General features: G+C 38.7%; 1 protein-coding gene across 2 annotated transcripts in view; it reads left to right on the top strand.

The window, feature by feature from the left end:
- Positions 1–19,605, top strand: part of ITPR2 (inositol 1,4,5-trisphosphate receptor type 2) — a 435,712-nt gene that overhangs the window by 376,750 nt on the left and 39,357 nt on the right. For both annotated transcript variants that reach the window (XM_033117018.1, XM_033117019.1), the window contains exons 53-54: positions 7,782–7,912; positions 9,079–9,244. In XM_033117018.1, coding sequence (XP_032972909.1) covers positions 7,782–7,912; positions 9,079–9,244 — 297 coding nt within the window. The remainder of the gene's footprint in view (positions 1–7,781; positions 7,913–9,078; positions 9,245–19,605) is intronic.

Below are 19,605 nucleotides of genomic sequence, written 5' to 3'. Positions count from 1 at the left end.
CGGGATATTTTGGCCACCCTGAACTTCAGTTTATTGTCACCAGTAGTCATCTTCTTTTCAAGTCAATATTCCTTCTCTTTAATGGAAAATGAAAAATAATGTTAAAAAGTTTACTTCCTTGTTAGCACAAATATTTTAACAACGTGGTCCCAAAGTACATTATAACCCTATTCCTGCCTTGTTCTTCTGTAGCTGAATATTACTTTAAAATTACTTACTTTGTTTTAAAATACATAGACTTTAAATATGATTTTAAGAATAGAGTATTACTTTGCCAGTGAACCAACAACAAAGCTAGTTCGTGTTCCTCCTGCCAGACTCTAGAAAGATAGCTGACCCCAGGGGCCCAGCACCGCAGTGGAGCTGGTGGTGCTCATCCATGGCATATCCATGGTAGCTGGAAGCTCCTAAGGCACAGTGACGTAACCATCAGAGCCCCGTCTCCCAGAGTGGGATCTTCCAGACCACACATGGTGGGAGGGAGCACATCCCAGGTTGTGGCTGCCCAGCTCCATGCAATTCTCTAAATGTTAGGCTTTCTACAATTCCCCAGGCATTGCTAATGCTCATCCAGGCATTCTGTTGTCATTGTTTCAAATGCTATTACTAATTGGGACATTTTGATCTTAGCATTGGGAAAAAATGAAGTGAATATTTTTGTAAAACAGGAAATTAGTTAAGTCTGTTCAGTACACGTTTTTGATGATGATGATATTAATAATTTTAAAAACCTTGTGTATTCATTCATTCAGCTCTATTTGTTGAGCCTGTGCTGTGGGCCAGCCACCATGCCAGGACACACTGTTGAATAAACAAACATAGATCCTGGCCTTTATGGGACTTAGAAAATAGAGCATAAAACGTTATAAATATGGTGAGTCCTACAAGCAGTGTTAGGATAGGTAATCACCAGACAGGCTGGCTGTAGGAAGAGCAAACAGGAAGGCCTTTCTTAGGAGAGATTATTTACCCTGAGACTTGAAGGATGAGAAGGAGCCAGGCAGGCCAAGAGGAAAGAGAAGTGCATTCTGGGCACAGGGAACAGCATGTGAAGGCCCTGAGGCTTGTTTAAGGATAGATGGATGCTGTTAATTATCCTCGTATTAGAGGAAAAAACACTGAAGACAAGAGACCTTAAATACGATCACATAGCTAGTAAATCAATCTAGAGCGCTGATTCCAAAGCCTATGCTCCAATCTTCTAAGTTTTATTGCCTCCGGATTAAAGCATTAAACTCTATCAATTATTTTTTCCCTAACCAAAACTTAGAAACTGGTAAAATTCTTCCTATTATATTTCCTTTCCCAGAGAATGCTTGCATTGATTTTCTTTATGCATTTTGTCTTCTAAAGGCAATTTTTAAAATATAAATATTCTCTATTACATATTTATCAACTGGAGTTTATTCCTTTCCCCCCTACCACTCTGGAGGTATTTGGCAATGTCTGGAGACATTTTTGGTTGTCTGAAATCTGGGAAGAGTGCTACTGTCATCTAGTGAGTAGAGGCCAGGGGTGCTGCTAAAGATTCTGCAATGCACCAGACGGCACACACAACAAAATGATCCAGCCCAAAATACCAAATGTTGAAGTCGAGAAACCGTGCTATTACAAAGTCGGTTTGGATATGAGGTTCTAACTCTGAATACAAATTCATGAAAGGCTTCCCATAAAAACCTCAACAACCTGTTACTCACCTAATATGTTACACACAAAGAACAGAGCTTCCCTTTTCTCTATGGACAAATAGGGACAATTCTTCCAGGTGTATTATCGCAGGGGCAAGGTCTCCATGTTTTTAGCTTCCACCTGAGCTGGGAGTTGTGGAGAGAGGCAGGTATGATTGTTTCAGGAAAAGCTCCCACAGTAGGGAGGAAAGGATAGTGGAGGAATTTTATCCCTGGAGGTGTGACAAAGACACTATTGGGAGCCAGAGATGGTGGCAACAGTTGTTCACGGTCAGGGATCATTCCTAAATTAGTGCAAAAAAAAAACTGCAGGAATCCTGTGTTGATCTACTCTTTCCTCTGTACCCTTTTTGCAGTTGACATGGTAAGTGATAAAACTCATCTGATTGAAAATTCCATGGGTTTAATCTTCTGTCCCTTGACACCTTTAAATTTTGGCCACATGTATTTAACTGCAAAAGTAGAGAGAAAGCCAGAATCTGGTGTTTGCTGCGCTGCATGTCACTTAGATTTAAAAATAACTTTTCTGTGTCTAAGATCAGGATTAAATTTTAATTTGCAAACCCTAGTGTGCATTTGTGATAGGCTTGGTTTGTTACGTCGTGGACAGCAGGCCCACATTATAAAGGCCCAGACACACACAGCAGCATAATAACCAGCCTCGTGGTGACTGGCAGGCAGATGGCCAGTTCCCGAGGAAGCTCCAACAGATGCAGGTAGGGTCACTGTCCCAACAGCAGCACGTTTGCACAGTAACTGGCCACCAACTGTGGCTGGAAAAACAACAAAAAGAAGTTTTATTTCATTTACTGCAGACCTCCCTGACTTCCTAGACAAAAATATTCACTTACCAAAAAATACAAAAAAACCCCTCCTGATTGTCTAAAAAAGTAGGCCTGTTTGAGGAACTTGACAAAATATAGTCACAATTATTTTCTAAGTAAAAATTATTTGGATGTACATAAAATAGAGGTAGTTCACAGATCTCTAACACTTACGAATAATTCAAATTTAATATGTTTGGGTATTTTATTTTAACAAAAAAGATTGATGACTACCAGAAAATGATCAACTTGAATGCCACTCTACATTTTGGCTTCCTTCTGGGTACGCAGTATTTTTAATCGTTTTTTCCTAGTTAAAACATTTTGAATCAGCGTTTCCACAATGACTTGATTATAATTAAAGTTTAAGACTAACAAGAGGGTTTTAGTTGCACTCAGAATTTTAAATATATCTCAATGACAATCTATTGCTTTCTAAGAAACCATTAAAATGAATAACTTAATTATTAAAGCAGAAAAATAGCATTGTTAATACTCTTATTCAAGTATTAAAAATAAAAACTTACTGACTAACATCTCAGATCAGGGGGAAATATTTCAGAGCCAAAAGAATATATTCTTATTCCTCTCCTCATATGAAACATTTTATTTCTGTTATGAATTAAGGAAAATAATTTATTTTACTAATACTCAACTGAAAATAAGGATTATTTAACCTCGTATTGTTCAAGTATAAAATGTGTTGCTTATGTTAAAACTATAACTTCGCATAAGCTATGTCTCAGTAATAATAATAATTATGATACCTAGAATTTATTACATCCTGTGTGCCAAGCAATGTTCTAAGTGCCTTACATGTATATATCTATTCTTTTTAAATGTCTCCACATTAAAAGTCTATTTCCACTCATTCTTTCCTTTTGCATGTAAACAACCACACTCTCACTGCTTTTATAGCTGCCTCTGTTTTCATCATTATGCCCTGGCCACTATTACCTACGCCATTGTTCTTACATCTGAAATTTTTTCTTTGCTACCATCTGTTCCCTCTCTTCCTAGAACTCTCTTAGGTCCTAATTGAACCTTCCTCTGCATTCTGTTATCCACCCCCCAAACTAATATCCTATCAATCCCCTTCCTTTTAGTATCAAATTTTCCTATGAAACAGTGGCCTAAAACTCTTTCCTTCAACTTCTACATCATTTATCTTCTCTTTCACTACTTGCCACCTTCCTATTGTTTCCTATGACCTAATTGTTAAATCCAGCGACCTTTTTCTTGCTTCTCATTGCCTTTGGCCCTTCTGTAATTTTGACATTTTTTGATACCGTCTCCATCTTTAGATTATTTTCTTCCTTAATTTTGGATTATAATAATCTTCCAGCTCTCTTTTCTTCTCTGGCTTTTAAAAATGTTTTCTCATCTTCTTATCCTATAAACATAAGAATCATCTGAGATTCTTTCCTTGTCTTCATCAAAAATACCCTATATCCATTTCCTCCTTCTGAATGATCAATTTCTACAGTCTAATGGGACCATCCTTTCCCAGGTCACCTCTGGCTGGAAGCTTCAGTGTGATATTTAACCCGCCTTATCCCTCATGCCCAGAGTCCCATCAGCTCCCGTTCGTTCATCCTTCCCATTCCCGTCGTCATTACACTGTTGAGGCTCATAGTACATCATGCCTACATTATTGCAACTGCCGCCTAAGTGGTCTTTCTACCTCTGGCCATTCTCTCCTCTTCAATTCACCCACTATGTCACCACTAGACTACTTGTCAGAAATGACTGCTTTGAATATTTCCTTTCCTACCCCCAATTCAAGATTTCTACTGTGCTCTGCTGCCTGCCAAATAAAACCCACTCTCTGAAGCTTCATGGAAAGCTCTCAGCTTTATCTTCCACTTCTCTGCATACTGTTTATTTGCTGTTCATCTTATAAGCAAATCTTTTTTCGACCTCTGGGGCTGTCTGCCATATGGACAGCTTCTCTACTCCTGTCTTAATCCATTGACTATTCAAGGCAAACTTGGAGTCTACATCAGTTAGAAGGACTTATGATATTAAAGGTTCTCTCCCTATTCTAATCTCTTTGCACTACTTCTGTGGCTTTTATCACTTGTTAATTTGTCTTATTATCTAAGTACAGTAAGTCCTCACTTAATGTCGTTGATAGGTTCTTGGAACTGTAGCAAAACGACATATAATAAAACCAGTTTTATCATAGGCTAGTTGATATAAACAAGAGTTAAGATCCTATGATATCTCATCAATGTTGTAACAAAACAACGTTGAAGGAAACAATGGTATTCAAGGGCCTGCAGTACATCTTTATCTCAAACTATTTTACCAGCTAGATGGTAAACCACCTTGCCCATGTCGAAAGTTCTTCAGTGGTTCTCCACGGCTTTCAGGGTAAAGTGTGAACTCTTCATGTTGGTGAGTGAGTTTCTCCGTAATCTGGTCCCTGCCTGCCACAAATGCACATCCTTCCTGCCACCACAGGACCCTGTGATACTGCACTGCCTTTATTCTTTCGCTGACCCACCTTTCCTAGGGCAACCTCAGTTTCCTAGGGGCTGTGACCCTTTCATCTTTCCACCTGTATTCCTGTCACCTAGCCCAGGGGCTGTTGATATAGTGAAATGAGGTGGGTGTGGCCTGGGGAAGGCCAGCTTGTTATGTAGATAGGTTGCCACAAGGTGGCATTTACTTCGGTGAATTTCCCATGACTGAGGACCGAACTTTCAGCCTGAAGGCCTGGGAACTTGGCTTAGCATACTGTGCGGGGATCCATGTCACAAAGGCAGATGCTTATTAACCAAGCTCACTGAGGCTACTGTATAACCTAGCGTGCCTCGGCACTAGTTACTATGGAGCATGTTGACCGAGCAGTTATGGCATTGATCTGACCCGGGCCTTTTCCCCATTTATATGCCACGCAGAAAGCCAATTCTCTCATTATATATTTGCAGCCAATCGATTTTATTTCACAACGGCTAATCACATGAATTTTGTGTGGATTTTATTAGCTCACCTGTTAAAGAACAACCAACCTCATTTCTAAATTCTGGGGGAGAGATGGGAACAGTTTCCTGTAGCTTCTAGGTACTCATTAATCTGGCACTTAATAAGTCCTTAGTAAATATTTGTGTGACATGACCAGGTAGTTGCTGCTTGAATAAATGAATTCAGATTCTGCCACAAGGTATAACATTGCTTTGATTGCAAGGTTAACTGTTGCAAAGTAACTTATAGACATACTCCATATGACCTCATTACTGGAAAACCGTATTTCTCTTTGAAAATTCCTTTAACTCTTCTTGCATATTTCTAGCTATTTTTTTTTTCACATTCCTAGCCATCACATTAGGACCCACCAAAGGTGTCGGGGACCTAAGTGGCATTGCAGACTGAGCCTTCTCACTGATTCCTCTGCCTTCCTTATCTCTTCTGCTTCTCTGACTGTTGCCACAAGCCTTAAAGCCTTACCTCTTCCCTGTTTCTCCTTCCTCTAAAAGCAGTTTTACTTCTTCTACTTTCTAAATCAGAATTGCCTCAGGACTCACCTCCACGGTAAGTGGTCCAGCTCAGATTGCATTGAGATCTTTAATGCTGCACTTGGTGCTTGCACATCTCTGACTTCAGCCCTCCACTTGAATGTTTTAAAAATAAATAGTTCTGACCCAGCAATCCCTCTCCTGAGTATCTACCCCCAAAATCTGAAAACATTTATCCATAAAGACATATGTGCTCTAATGTTCATTGCAGCTTTATTTACAGTGGCCAAGACATGGAAACAACCATAGTGTCCTTCGATAGATGAATGGATAAAGAAGTTGTGGTATATATACACAATGGAATACTATTCAGCCATAAGAAAAGATGAAATAGTGCCATTTGCGACAACATGGATGGATCTTGAGATTATAATGCTAAGCAAAATAAGTCAGACAGAAAAAGTAGAGAACCATATGATTTCACTGATATGTGGTATATAAAACTGAAAACTGCAAAAGAACAAGACAAACAAATGAAGAAACAAAAACTCATAGACACAGGCAATAGTTTAGTGGTTACCAGAGGGTAAAGGGGGTGGGGGGTGGGAGATGAGGGTAAAGGGGATCAAATATATGGTGATGGGAGGAGAACTGACTCTGGGTGGTGAACACACAATATGAGATATAGATGATGTATTACAGAATTGTGCACCTAAAATCTATGTAACTTTACTAACAATTGTCAGCCCAGTAAACTTTAATTAAAAAAAAAAAGAAAATAAATAGCTCTGAATACAGGGAAAATAGTGGGATCCCTCATCTGAGTGATGTTAAAATAAAGTCCGTTCACAAGAGGAAAATTAGCCTTTTGTAACAAAGTACCAAACAAGCTGTTGGTCATGGATCACATAGACAGAATTAGGATGACTGATGTTTTTCCTTTGGTTGTTTTTATGCTCGTGCCTTCCCAGGCAGACTGTGGCTGCACAATTCCAAAATTCAGTGCCACTAGTCCTTTAACTTTGTAACAAGAAAAATATATTTCTGCTCATTTATCAATAGTAGGAAATCCTGATTCCAATATCCAATTTAGTATGAACTTTTCACTATTTTAAATGACTGGGAAATTATTACCAACTTTGGTAACTTTACCGTTAAACAAAATAAGAATAGGAATTTTTCTGTCACATTGTATCTTTTTCTCCCCATTTCCCACTAAATATTTTCCCATAAGTGCATTGGCATAAAATAAATTGTTCACATGAAGTCATTTGTTCACATAAATACATGTGCCTCTTATCCATAGTTCCATGCTAGTCATTAAGAAAGCTTAGACACAGCCCAAATCATAAAATCTATCTGCTCTTATTTTTAAGCATCTACTATGTGATGGCAATCTCTGTGCAGTGTTTTACGTATATTAAATGTAATCCTCTGAAGGGTTTAATCCCTAAAGAGGCCTCCCATTTTACACTTAAGGATATGGAGGTTAAACAACTTGCCCAATAGCAATACTAGCACAGAGTAGAATTTGACACCAGGTTCTCCTCAACTCCCTAATCACTGACTTTTGGAATTGGTATTTGTATACCTTTTGTGCAACTTCTGGGTTGGAACCCACTGTGTCAGAATGCATTTAGCATGGTGACAGTGTGTCAGTCATGGGCTGCACCGTATGAAATAGGTGTTACGTGACTTCAAAAAATTGTGTCATGGCATGGCTATAGAGAATTAGATCTTTGGAAGTAGAAAAGAATGTATTTTTGAAACAAGAGTTTGCTGCATTGTTTAATGTGTCTGTTTTATAGCTGATGAAGAGTGTGAAGATGGAATTGAAAGGACGTGTGACACTCTCCTTATGTGCATTGTCACCGTCCTGAATCAGGGCCTCAGGAACGGAGGCGGCGTGGGAGACGTGCTGAGAAGGCCATCCAAAGATGTAAGCTGCAAGCACATAATCATTTTGTTAAAGCATTTCTTAGTAACATTTACAATATGGTTTTGGTTTTCAGGGTACTATATTGTTTCATTTGCTTTAAAAATATAACGGGGGCCATTAAAACCAATTAATTGTATGCTAGGATTACGTAGAAATAGCTAATGTACTAAAAATCTATGTTGTCGGTAGGATTATAAAATTGTTCCAAGTTTGAACTGTGTATTGTATTACAGCAACAAAATCATGACTACAAACTTTACAGAGGCGTTGAGCGTTACATAAAAAAAAACAGAAACTAAGCTGCCTCTTGTCTATCAGATTTTTGAGGCATGAAGATTTACTCTTTGCCTCTGAACAAAAATAGGCTCCATATTTATCCATGATGAATATACAATTTAAACAAATTCTAACAGGATTTCATATATTAAAATGGCAAGGCTGAGAAATTTCTCATTAGCTGCAAAATCTCAAGTGCTTGGCTGGGAACTTGAAAAAGCTCAGGTCTCAAACAGGCTAGCTATATCATGTTGTCCATTTCTCTAATGTTTCCTCATCTATGAAACAGCTGGATTCCATGATCACTAATGTGTGTTTTAATACTGTTCATCAAGTAAAAATAGCTTGAGCTGCATGTACTTGACCCTCCCTATAAGGCCAAGAACAAAACCTGCTCGAGATATTGGCCAATCGTTAGGTCCTCCTCAACTCCCTAACGGCTGACTTTTGCAATTGGTATTTGTATACCTTTTGTGCAACTTCTGGGGTGGGACCCATTGTAGCCAAATGCATTTAGCATAAATGACATAGTAAAGGGATTTTTAATGAAAGGTAAGTCTCTCCTTTGCAGGGGTGGGAATGGGGGGAGTATAAGTCTTAGACGATGGAAGGGGTTCTGGGAACAGTTTGTGAAGCTTTATTCATGACACCTAGAGATAGAAAGTAGGTCTTTTTCCAACTCGGAATGCTATTTACATTAATTTAGCAAACATTCATTGAATATATTCTCTATGCTAGAAATTATACTAAATCACCATGCCTGGAAAATATGTCTCTGTTTGTGTGTGTGTGTGTGTGTGTGTGTGTGTGTGTGTATATATATATATATATATATATATATATATATATATATATATATATATATATATATATTTTAATTTTTATTTCAGGAGCCTCTGTTTGCTGCCCGAGTGGTGTACGACCTTCTTTTCTATTTCATTGTTATCATTATTGTCCTTAACTTGATTTTTGGGGTCATCATTGATACTTTTGCTGACCTCAGAAGTGAAAAACAGAAAAAAGAAGAAATTCTAAAGACAACCTGCTTCATCTGTGGTAAGTGTTCTCAAGATACTCAAATAGATGAAGAAACTGCCTAGGAGGAAGGAGGGGCTAGAATGGTGTTTATTTGTCATGTTTTGGGAAAAATTATTTCAAAATGAAAGCTGGACAAAATGCAGATTATGTAACTGAGCCTTGCACTGTTCCCCAAGTAGATAGAAGATTTACATCTCAAATCTTATTATTTCTACAATTTGTAGGCTGCTCTGAGAATACAACGTTTTGCACAATGCCAAAGGGTTCCTTCGACTGGCAAACAGATTTTTCATCACAGTGACATATTGATTAAACAACAGAATGAATTTTATTTTATTTTGTTAGATTATGAATCCATAGACGATTTTTCTAGCAACTTGAACTTTTACTCACTGACATCATGTTTTGGATTCTGAACGGTGCTTTCTCTCCATTTCTTAAAAAAATTTATTTATTTTTCATTAGTTTCAGGTATACAAAGTACCATAATGGTTAGACATTTTTACCCAACACAAAGTGATAACCCCCCTCGCCCAAGCTACTATCCCTCTGACATCTTATACAGCTGTTACAATACCATTGACTGTCTTCCTTATGCTGTACTCCACATCCCGTGACTATCTATATATATATAATTATAGTTCACATACAATAGTATTCTGCTTCAGGTGTATAATACAGTAGTCAGGCATCTACACAGCCTATGAAGTGACCCCCCTGTTAAGTCCAGTGGCCCCTTACACGATCTTTACAACATTGTTGATTATAGTCCCCACACTGTATTTCACATCCCCGTGACTATACTGTGTCGACTAATTTGCATTTTCTAATCCCTTCACCTTCTCCCCTGCCCCTCCCTTCTCCCATCTAGCAAAACAGAAATAGATTCAGAGATATAGAAAAAAAACCTGTTGGTTGCTAAATGCTTTCTCTCCATTTTTAATCTCTCTCTCTCTCTCTCTCTCTCTCTCTCTCTCTCTCTCTCTCTCTCTCTCTCTCCCCTTCCCCACACCCACATTCCCTCCCTCTCCCAGAATCCCTTCCTCCCTGCCTCTCTCTCACCACACTGTCCTCTTCTCTCTCTCTCTCAGGCCCAACCTTTTCTTTGTCTTCATCATTCCTTTGGCTCTACCCTCTTCTCCATATACCTCAGCCCTTTCTGGTTTCAGTTGTCTCCGTAGCTGGCCTAGTCACCGTAGAATCCTTCCCCCTCCTTGGATAATCACCAATTCCACATTACACTCACCGTCCTTTTTTGCTTTTGTTTTTTTTCTATGTTGAGCTGAAGAATCTTTTGATAAAAGTCACAAAACAAGCATAAAGGCTTTACTACAACATTATTCTGTATAAGTTAAAAAGTCCCATTGCCTCATTGGTTCACCTTTTGTAAACTGTCTCATTCCCTTGATGACTCTTCCAAATCTTTCCAAGATTCCTCCAACAGTCAGAGGTGTTCCACATGGTCACCTGTAATAATGAGTTATATTCTGAGGAACCAAATCTGTCATGCCCTTCTTCATGGTATTAACAATCTGTTGTGGAATTCCAATACAATAAATATCATTGCTATCTAATGTGTTAAGGGAAATAATAGAGAAATTCATGGTTGTTACACCTTTTCAGGTTGTGGCAGGAGACAGACAAGAAAGGATCAGGAAAGGCTTCTTGGAAGAGATGGTGATGGAGCTTCCAAAGATGGAAGCAAGATGGCTACATCAAAGTGGGTAGCAGCAGAATGGCCAGCATAAGGAAAGGAACGGAGGGAAGAATAGAACAATGGAGGTCTTCAGTTATTAGAAGCAGCTCAGTGTTGCTGGAGCTTAAATTTCAGAGCAGGGCATACAAAAAGAAGAGGTTGGCCAGATCATATGTGGCCTTTTATATTACAAAGTTTGGACTCTATCCTCTAGACTTATAGAGGATCGTCAACCATTAAAGAATTTTAAGTAGAGGAGGACAGGGTCTAATTTTTGTTTTAGAGCCCTGTGGTGTCTATGGGAGGTCATTCATTAGGGGACAGGTCTCAACTATAGAGTAACCAGGTAGGACGTGATAGCCATACTCCAAGTGAAAGGTAATGAAACCTTGATTCAGGAAAGTTAGTGGTGGCGGTATTAAGAGTAGAGGACAGAGTCAAGAATTCTTTAGGAGATAGAATTTTTAAATGTCAGTGGTTTGGAATGAATATGAAAAAGCTGGGGTATCTGGGTAGATAATAGTACCAACAGTTGAGTTTGAGCATAGAAGTGGAGAAATCATTTTTGGTGGGAATATGCTGAATTTAGCTTTGGGAATGCAGGGGTTGAGTTATGTATGGAACACCCCAGTGAGATACGTTCAGCACAGAGGTCCACATATGAGTCTGAGCCCCAGAGAATATGTCTGCACCGGAGACAATAATGGGAATCCTCGGCCTGTATGTGGTAGAAAAAACTAGAGTGCGGAGAAAGATTTCTGAGTGAGAAATGGAGTTCAAGTAGAAAACATCCTTTAATTCTGAAAAGTGAAAAGAGAAAAAGGATCGCACATAAAAAAATTAAGAAAACAACCCATCAAGTCCAAGTGGTGTGAGAAGAACCAGGAATGTATGGCATGTGGAAATGAGGGGAGAAAACAGCTTGGGAAGAAAGGAATCATCAACTGTGTCAAAGCAGAGAAGGCCAGTGACATACGAACTGATGTAGAGCCTTTGGATTTCTCATTTAGGAAGTTTTGGTGACTTTAGGTGGAGCAGTTCCCATGAGCACGAGGGCAGATACCAGATGGCACAATGCTGGGGAGGGACTTGCTGGGAGGAAATTGAGGCAGAGAGAAGAGTGTTCTCTTCACATGTCTAGATTAGATGGAGGAAAGCGAGACTGAGATGGAGCCAAGGAAGATGCTGTACAATAATTTGGGGACTTGGGGATGAGAACCATTGTATAGAAGGGTGAGTCCCACAAAGGAACAATGATGCTGCCCTTGAAAATCTTTCTCTGTGTCTCATGGTCTTGCTTTTACACTGCTCCCCCTAAGTGCTTTTCTTCATGAGCATAGTAGCTATTATATCAGCACACTACTTCCGAAAAGTGGGGTTTTGGGAAGAATATATCAGTAGGATGTGAGCCTCATTCTAAGACATGATCCTGTTTCCCATATTCTAACAACAAAAAACATGAACAATAAAATAAGCCCATCACCTAAATACTATCCCTGCTCCTCTAAGCTTTCCCTTCACTGTCAAAATTCTCTTTAGCTTTTCATAGTTATTAAAAAGCCTTTAACCTACTAATTCCTTAAAATATCACAATAATCTTCATCACCAAATTGAAATGTTTTTCTCAAATCTCATCATTAATTTCCTGCTGACCTTTTCTTCTACCTTGAATTGCACATTCTTTGGTTCCATCACAAGATCCTGTTTTTTTCTCCCAACCTCTAAATAAGAGGTTCTGATTTTATCATTGACTTCTTGTCTCTTCTCTCTGTCCTCTTCTTTAATATCACTTTAATGCAGATTATTGCCAAATATGTAACCACAGCTCCAAAACTTTGTTTTCAGTTGTTGACTGACATTTAGAAGGGTATGACTTGCTGGCAGCCAAATTTACCATGTGTAAAAACCAGTACATCATATCTTTCCATCTCCTTCCTTTAACCCAGCAACTTATCCTGACTTCCATATTGCAATGAATGGTATCCCATTATGTCTTCAGTTATCTGGCCTGGGAGCTTCATCATTTTTAACATCCCCTTTTTCCTTTTCCAGGTGCACAGTTACCGTGGGCTAATGAATCTTCTTTCCCAATCTTCCTTCCACATATTCCCATAGCCACACCTTGGTTTTTTAGGCTCACCCTGGCTCACCCCCAAATGGCCTATTCAGTGGTGCCAGACTTATTTTTCTATTTTGAGTTCATCATTTCTTTACTCAAAAGGCTATCAATAGCATTATAGTCTTTAACTCTAAAATTCTAATTTTCCTGGTATGTAAGGTGCCCCACAATTGGGCCCCCCCCTTTTTTTTTTTTTTTTTTGCCTTCCTTCTCACCCACTGTTCTCCCATTTATAGCTCAAGTTCTAGGCCAACTTCATTACTAATCTTTAACTTTTCATGTGTTCTCAGCTATGGTATTTCTGTTTCGAATGTCCAAACTCCTAAGTAGTAGAACTCCTGCCCTCACTCTGAGGCCCACATTTAATGCCATTCTTCCATGAAGGCTTCTCTGATCTCACTAACCAGAAGCAAACATATCTGCTCCTAAATTCTTCACATCACACTTAGCTGTATGGTACTGTACATTTTTTGGTTATCTTATCTCCTCTGTTGGATGTTATACATTGTCATATTGTAGAAAGTGCATGAACTTTATAGTCAAATGAACATAGGCCTACACTAGTTCCACAGTCTGGCTGTGTGATGTTGGCCAAGTTTTCTTTTATCTTGAATTATTGTTCCCTCATCTGGAAAATGCCCTGTTTTGGGATTGTTGTGAGTATAAATGAGATTGTGTATGTCAGAATCCCTAGCTCAATGCTTAGCTGAGAGTAAACACTTAGACATGTTAATTTCTCTTTAAGAGATCTGGACCCACATCTAATCCATATTTATGCTTTCATAGTATGTATTGGAAATCATTCGTAAATATTTTTTTTTCTTTTCTTTATTTTATTTTTTAATTTATTGGGGTTATGAATGACTATCCAATTAGTCAGCTCCCAATTAACATTGTTTCTATACTTAAGTAGCTTATAACCTGTGGAAGGAAGATAAGTGAGTACTAAATTGATATATACTGCAGACAAAAAACCTACTTGCACTGATTCCAAGTTATTCCAAATTTTGTCATGTGCGGGGTATTGTTTCTATGGCATACACATACCCACAGGGATATAGGGAGATATATCAGGAGGCACAAGATGTTAGATCCACATGGTCTATTTCAGAAGCTTCACGTTTATTCAAAAATTTGAGAGGCCATTTAGGTAATTTAACCTAAGAGTACATTTAAATGGTATTTTTTTTAAATACTAGTATTTTTATATTAGAGTAAATAGTATGGTGTAAAGTAGAACAAATATAGTGTGAACATTTAAAATTAAATAGAAACATTTTTAAATATTGAAAAGTGGGCTAGGTACTTTTAGCTGCTAATTCCTGTGAACTCAGTAGCATAAAGGTTCTTTACTCTCGGCCCTCAAAGGACTTTCAGCAGAAACATGTGAGAAGTGTTATGATAACATATATGTAGATATGCATTTACTCCTGGGAATCACCACGTATAAGATCTAATATACACCATAAATATTATAATACCTTAATTAGAATCATGATTTAAACACTTGGGATATTGAGGATTATACTAGTAGGCTATAAAACAAATAACTATGATTAATCCAGAAATGGTTCTTGAAAGAGTTGGGTGTTACTTTGTGATCCAAAGAGGGATCAAGTATAAATAACAGAGGAGAGTCTCCACAGTAGGAGAAAATTGGCTCCAGGAGTGTACCAAGTGACACCCGTAGTAGCAACAGAGGAGGTAGATACTGTGACAGGCGATGAGAGCAGATGGGACTTTTCTAAGATTGAAGGCAATGACCAGATGTTTGAGAGTTATGACTCAGAAAACGATTGCTAGTAATCCAGAAGGCAGTCATGATAGGGGGATAATGAGCAGATGACAGAGCTTAAGCAGTAAACACAGAAAATGAAATGGCTCTGGTATCCACAATAATTACTAATTTTGAATTAGTAGAGGCCGAAAATCCAGTGAAAGGAGCTGTCAACAGACCAGGAGAGACAAAATAAAACGGACAAAGGATTTGATGATGTCAGAAGTCCTATCGTAAGGATAGTCAGGCTAGAATTAAAGATCTTTCTAGATGAGTTAATAGGAGATAAAGGCTATATTGTGTGAGGGAGGGGCCATATATGTTTCTCTCTTAGTATATTAGTCCCTTATTGTCTGTACTTACACATTAATGTCATTCATTCATTTATTTGGTCAATAATTACTTATTGAGCATCTACTGTGTGCCAGGGTATTGTAGTAAACGACAATAGACAAAAAGCACTGCCATTGTGAAGCTTATTTTCCCACATAGTAGAATGTCAAATGATGACAAGGGCTATGGAGAAAAATAGAGCAGAGATGAGGGATGGAAATGTCTGGGTGACAGGTGGGTGTGTACCCTTACCTTAGTCATGCTGTGTGGGAAATACAGCATAACTATAGTCTTCTTTGTTTGCCTGAAAAGTTTGTATTAAGCACACAAAGCTCCTCTTTTTTTTTTATTATTTGTTTTTAAAGGAATAAGGTGATAATTGCCATCTGACTTTTTTTTTTTTTTAAAGATTTTATTGGGGAAGGAGAACAGGACTTTCTTGGGGAACAGTGTGCACTTCCAGGCCTTTTTTCCAAGTCAAGTGGTTGTCCTTTCAATCTTGTGGAGGGTGCCATTCAGTTCAGTTGTGGAGGGTGCCGTTCAGCTTCAAGTTGTTGTCCTTTCAGTCTTAGTTGTGGAGGGCGCAGCTCAGCTCCAGGTCCAGTTGCCGTTTCTAGTTGCAGGGGGCACAGCCCACCATCCCTTGTGGGAGTTGAGGAATCGAACTGGCAACCTTGTGGTTGAGAGGACGCGCTCCAACCAACTGAGCCATCCGGGAGGCAGCTCAGCTCAAGATGCCGTGTTCAATCTTAGTTGCAGGGGGCGCAGCCCACCATCCCTTGCGGGACTCGAGGAATTGAACTGGCAACCTTGTGGTTGAGAGCCCACTGGCCCATGTGGGAATCGAACCGGCAGCTTTTGGAGTCAGGAGCACGGAGCTCTAACCGCCTGAGCCACTGGGCCAGCCCCCAAAGCTCCTCTTATGATTACTTTCTTTCTTCCTTGGTCGTCTCATACAGTATCCTGGCTTTCGTTGTTTGTCTTATGTCATTTATCCTTGAACTACTATATTTACACTTTGAACTCTCCTTTGGAAGTCCCAGCTTCCTGCCTAACATCCCAACATTGGTTGTTCTATAGTCATCTTAAACTCAACACATCCCAAGTCAAATGTATCCTCCCTGTAAAATCTCTTTTCTCTCTTCCTTTTCTTTCTGTTGCTGTACTGATACCACCTTAAACTCAGTCATTCAAGTCAGAAAATTCAGTCACTCTTGATTCCTCCTAAATCAATACCTCTAACTGGATGTCAAGCCCTCTTAAATTTTCATTCCAAATGTCTCTTCATCCTCTCTTCTTCATTTATTCAATTATTCTGCCAACATTAGTTGAATGCCTGCTGTTTTCCAGCTACTCTGCCAGGTGCTGGTAATACAAAAATAAAGCAGACAGTCAAGTGATACAGACTTAGATAGAAATAGACAATTTTTCATAGCAAAGTGTTGTGGACACACAGAGAGAGCATCAGCTAACTGGTTGTGTCTGTGGGAGTCAGTGGTGTCGGTGGTGGTTGAGCTGAGTCTTGAAGAAGGAATACCTGGAAGGCAGGAAAGAGACTAGATGGAGGCATAGAGTTTTCAAAGGATTTGGTGTGTTTGGAGAATGATGAGAATGTCAGAGTGACTACTAGAAGGGGATTGTCAGAGCATTAAGTCTGAGGATGATTTCAAGTTCCTTGGTTGACAGAGACTTCATTATCAGAGATGAATAGGAAGGGCTAAAGAAACACACTTTTGATGAGTTGAGTTTGACAAGCCCGTAAGCTGACCAGGAGAATTTATCCAGAAGACAGCTGGAAATAGAAACTGAAATTGAGAAGAAAGGTCAGTAGTTGGGATACAGATTGAGAAATCATCAGCGCGATGATGGTGGAAACCAGGGTAATGGACAATACAGCTTAGAGAGCAAGAACCAATGAAGATGAAAGATAACCAGTTCTCCTCTTTTACATTTGTTCCCCATTGCTAGTACCCTGGATTCAGCCTCAGTCTCTTCTCCCACAATCTTTCTCTGTCTGAAAGGATTCAGACACAGGAAGTTACTGAAAGCACAGCTCTGAATATGCTAGTCGCCACTCAAAAGTCTTCAGAATAAAGTGCAGACTCCTAGCTTTGCATTTAAAGCTCCTTATGGTTTGTGCCAGATGTGCCATTTCATCATTTCCAAATGTCCCCATCTAGCCACACCAGAGGAATTGACACTCCCCAAAAGAAGTCATCTACTTTGATCTCTAGCTTTGCTATGCCATTTCCTCTGCCCAGACAGCAAAACAGCATAGTTTTGGTATCAGAAATATTTTTATTTAAATACTAACATACTTTTCTACTAACTAGAGGTGTTAACTTCAGCACTTAATTGAATCCCTCTGAATCTGTTTCCTTACGTGCTGAAAGGTCAGATTAGATTGCTGCAATTGTCATAGAGTATTTAGATATTCTTTATAGTTGTCAGCATAAATATGTGCTCAATAAAAATTAAATATCTTTTATTACCATTCATCTCTTTTCCACCTGCCATAATCATGTTTCAAGGCCAGACAATCAAAGCTTTATGCCTCTTTGAAATCATCTAAAATGTACTTAGTCAAATGTACTGTTTTGAAACCTTTTCAAATATATTAATATCTAGTCAGAATTCATTTTGCCCTTCTCTATGCTTCCTTGGCAGTTTATATCACTTCAAAATGTCTGTCGTTTGTTTCCTCTACCATTTCATGGATTAATTGATAGAAGACATTATTTTTATAGCCCTATGTACATTGCAACAGGTAGATAATTGTTTGAATTGAATTCTGAGAAAATCTACTTCAACGTTTTCTCTTTTTGTGGGATAATAGCTCTTTTGAGATATAATTTATATACCTTACAACTCACCCACATATAGTGTACAAATCAATGGTTTTTTGTATATTAAGAGTTATGCATCTATCATCACAATCAATTTTAGAACATTTTCATTACCCCCAAAAGAAACGTCATACCCTTTAGCTATCACCCCTCGCCCCAAACTTGTATCCTCCTGAGCCCAAGGGAATTGTTGATCTATCTTCTGCCTCTATCGAATTGCCAATTTTGGACATTTCATATAAATAAAATCATATAATATGTGGTCTTCTTTGACTTGCTTCTTTCACTTAATATGATGTTTTCAAGGTTCATGTTGTAGCATGCATCGGTACTTCATTTCTTTTAAAGCAGAAAAATATCCATTGTATATTATATACCATATTTTGTTTATCCTTTTATCAGTGATGGACATTTGGATTGTTTCTACTTTCTGGCCATTATGAATAATGCTACTATGAACAATTTATGTCCAAGTTTTTATATGGACATATGTTTCTCTTCCTCTCTGTATCTCTCTGTATCTCCCTGTCTCTCTCTGTCTGTCTCTGTGTGTGTGTGTGTTTGTGTGTGTGTGTGTATTTTTTTTTTCCAGAAGTCGAGTTTCTGGGTCATATGGTAACTCTTATGTTTAACCTTTTGAGGAACTGCCAAACTTTTCCAAAGCAGCTGCACAATTTTACATTTCCACCAGTATTGTGTGAGGATTCTAATTTATCCACATCATCATCATCATCAACAGTTACTATTATCTGTTTATAATTATAGCCATCCTAGTGGGACAATATTTTATGAGTGAAATATTCTGAAGGCATTGAATCAATATTTTATTCAGTGCTGACTAGGTACCAGGCACGATTCTAAGCTATTGAGAACATTGGTGAATAACAGAGACAGACATATCTGACCGTGGACTTGCAATAAATGATAAACCTAGTAAGTTCCTGGATGAAATGCCATTCCTTTCTTCTATGCTGATTAGCAGGCAGGAGTTTTCTTGCACAGTCATTTTTACCTCTCTACTTTAGACATGTGGTCCACTTTAACACTGTTGATATGAATGTGTTCAGTCTGTTAGGAGGTGATTAAGCACTATAGGAAAAAGGAGGGAAAGGGAAAGAGTGATGGAAACTGTCAGCAAAAGGGAAGGAACAGGTTGTAGGATTAAATGAGGTGCTTAAGTTAAGCCACATTGAGAAGGTGAGATTTGAGCAAAAACGTGAAGGTGAGTGAGTTAGTCAAAGAGACACCAGAGAAGAGAAGAGAGTTGTGGGCAGAGGAAACAGCCAGTCAAAGGCTCTGACGCAGGGGCCTGTATGCCATGGACAGCAAGGTGGCCGGTGTGGCTGGATGACAGTGAGCAAGGGAGAGGGTAGTACATGAGGTTAGAGAGGCTCTCGGGCTCAGTCACTTAGGGTTTAGCAAATATGTATTGCATGGGACATACTTATACTCAACAATTATTTATCTGAAATTCAAACTTAATGGGGCAACTTGTATTGTACCTGGCAACCCTATTGTAGGTCATTTTAAGGATTTTGACCTTTAAGGAGGTAAGGAACCACTGCAGGATTCGGAAAAGGGGAGAGACACCATCTCACTTAGCTTTTT

The sequence above is a fragment of the Rhinolophus ferrumequinum genome, chromosome 10, assembly GCF_004115265.2.
Source record: "Rhinolophus ferrumequinum isolate MPI-CBG mRhiFer1 chromosome 10, mRhiFer1_v1.p, whole genome shotgun sequence".
Taxonomy (NCBI): Eukaryota; Metazoa; Chordata; class Mammalia; order Chiroptera; family Rhinolophidae; genus Rhinolophus; species Rhinolophus ferrumequinum.
Note: the sequence above shows the minus strand (reverse complement) of the source record. Positions and strands in the feature narration are given on the sequence as shown.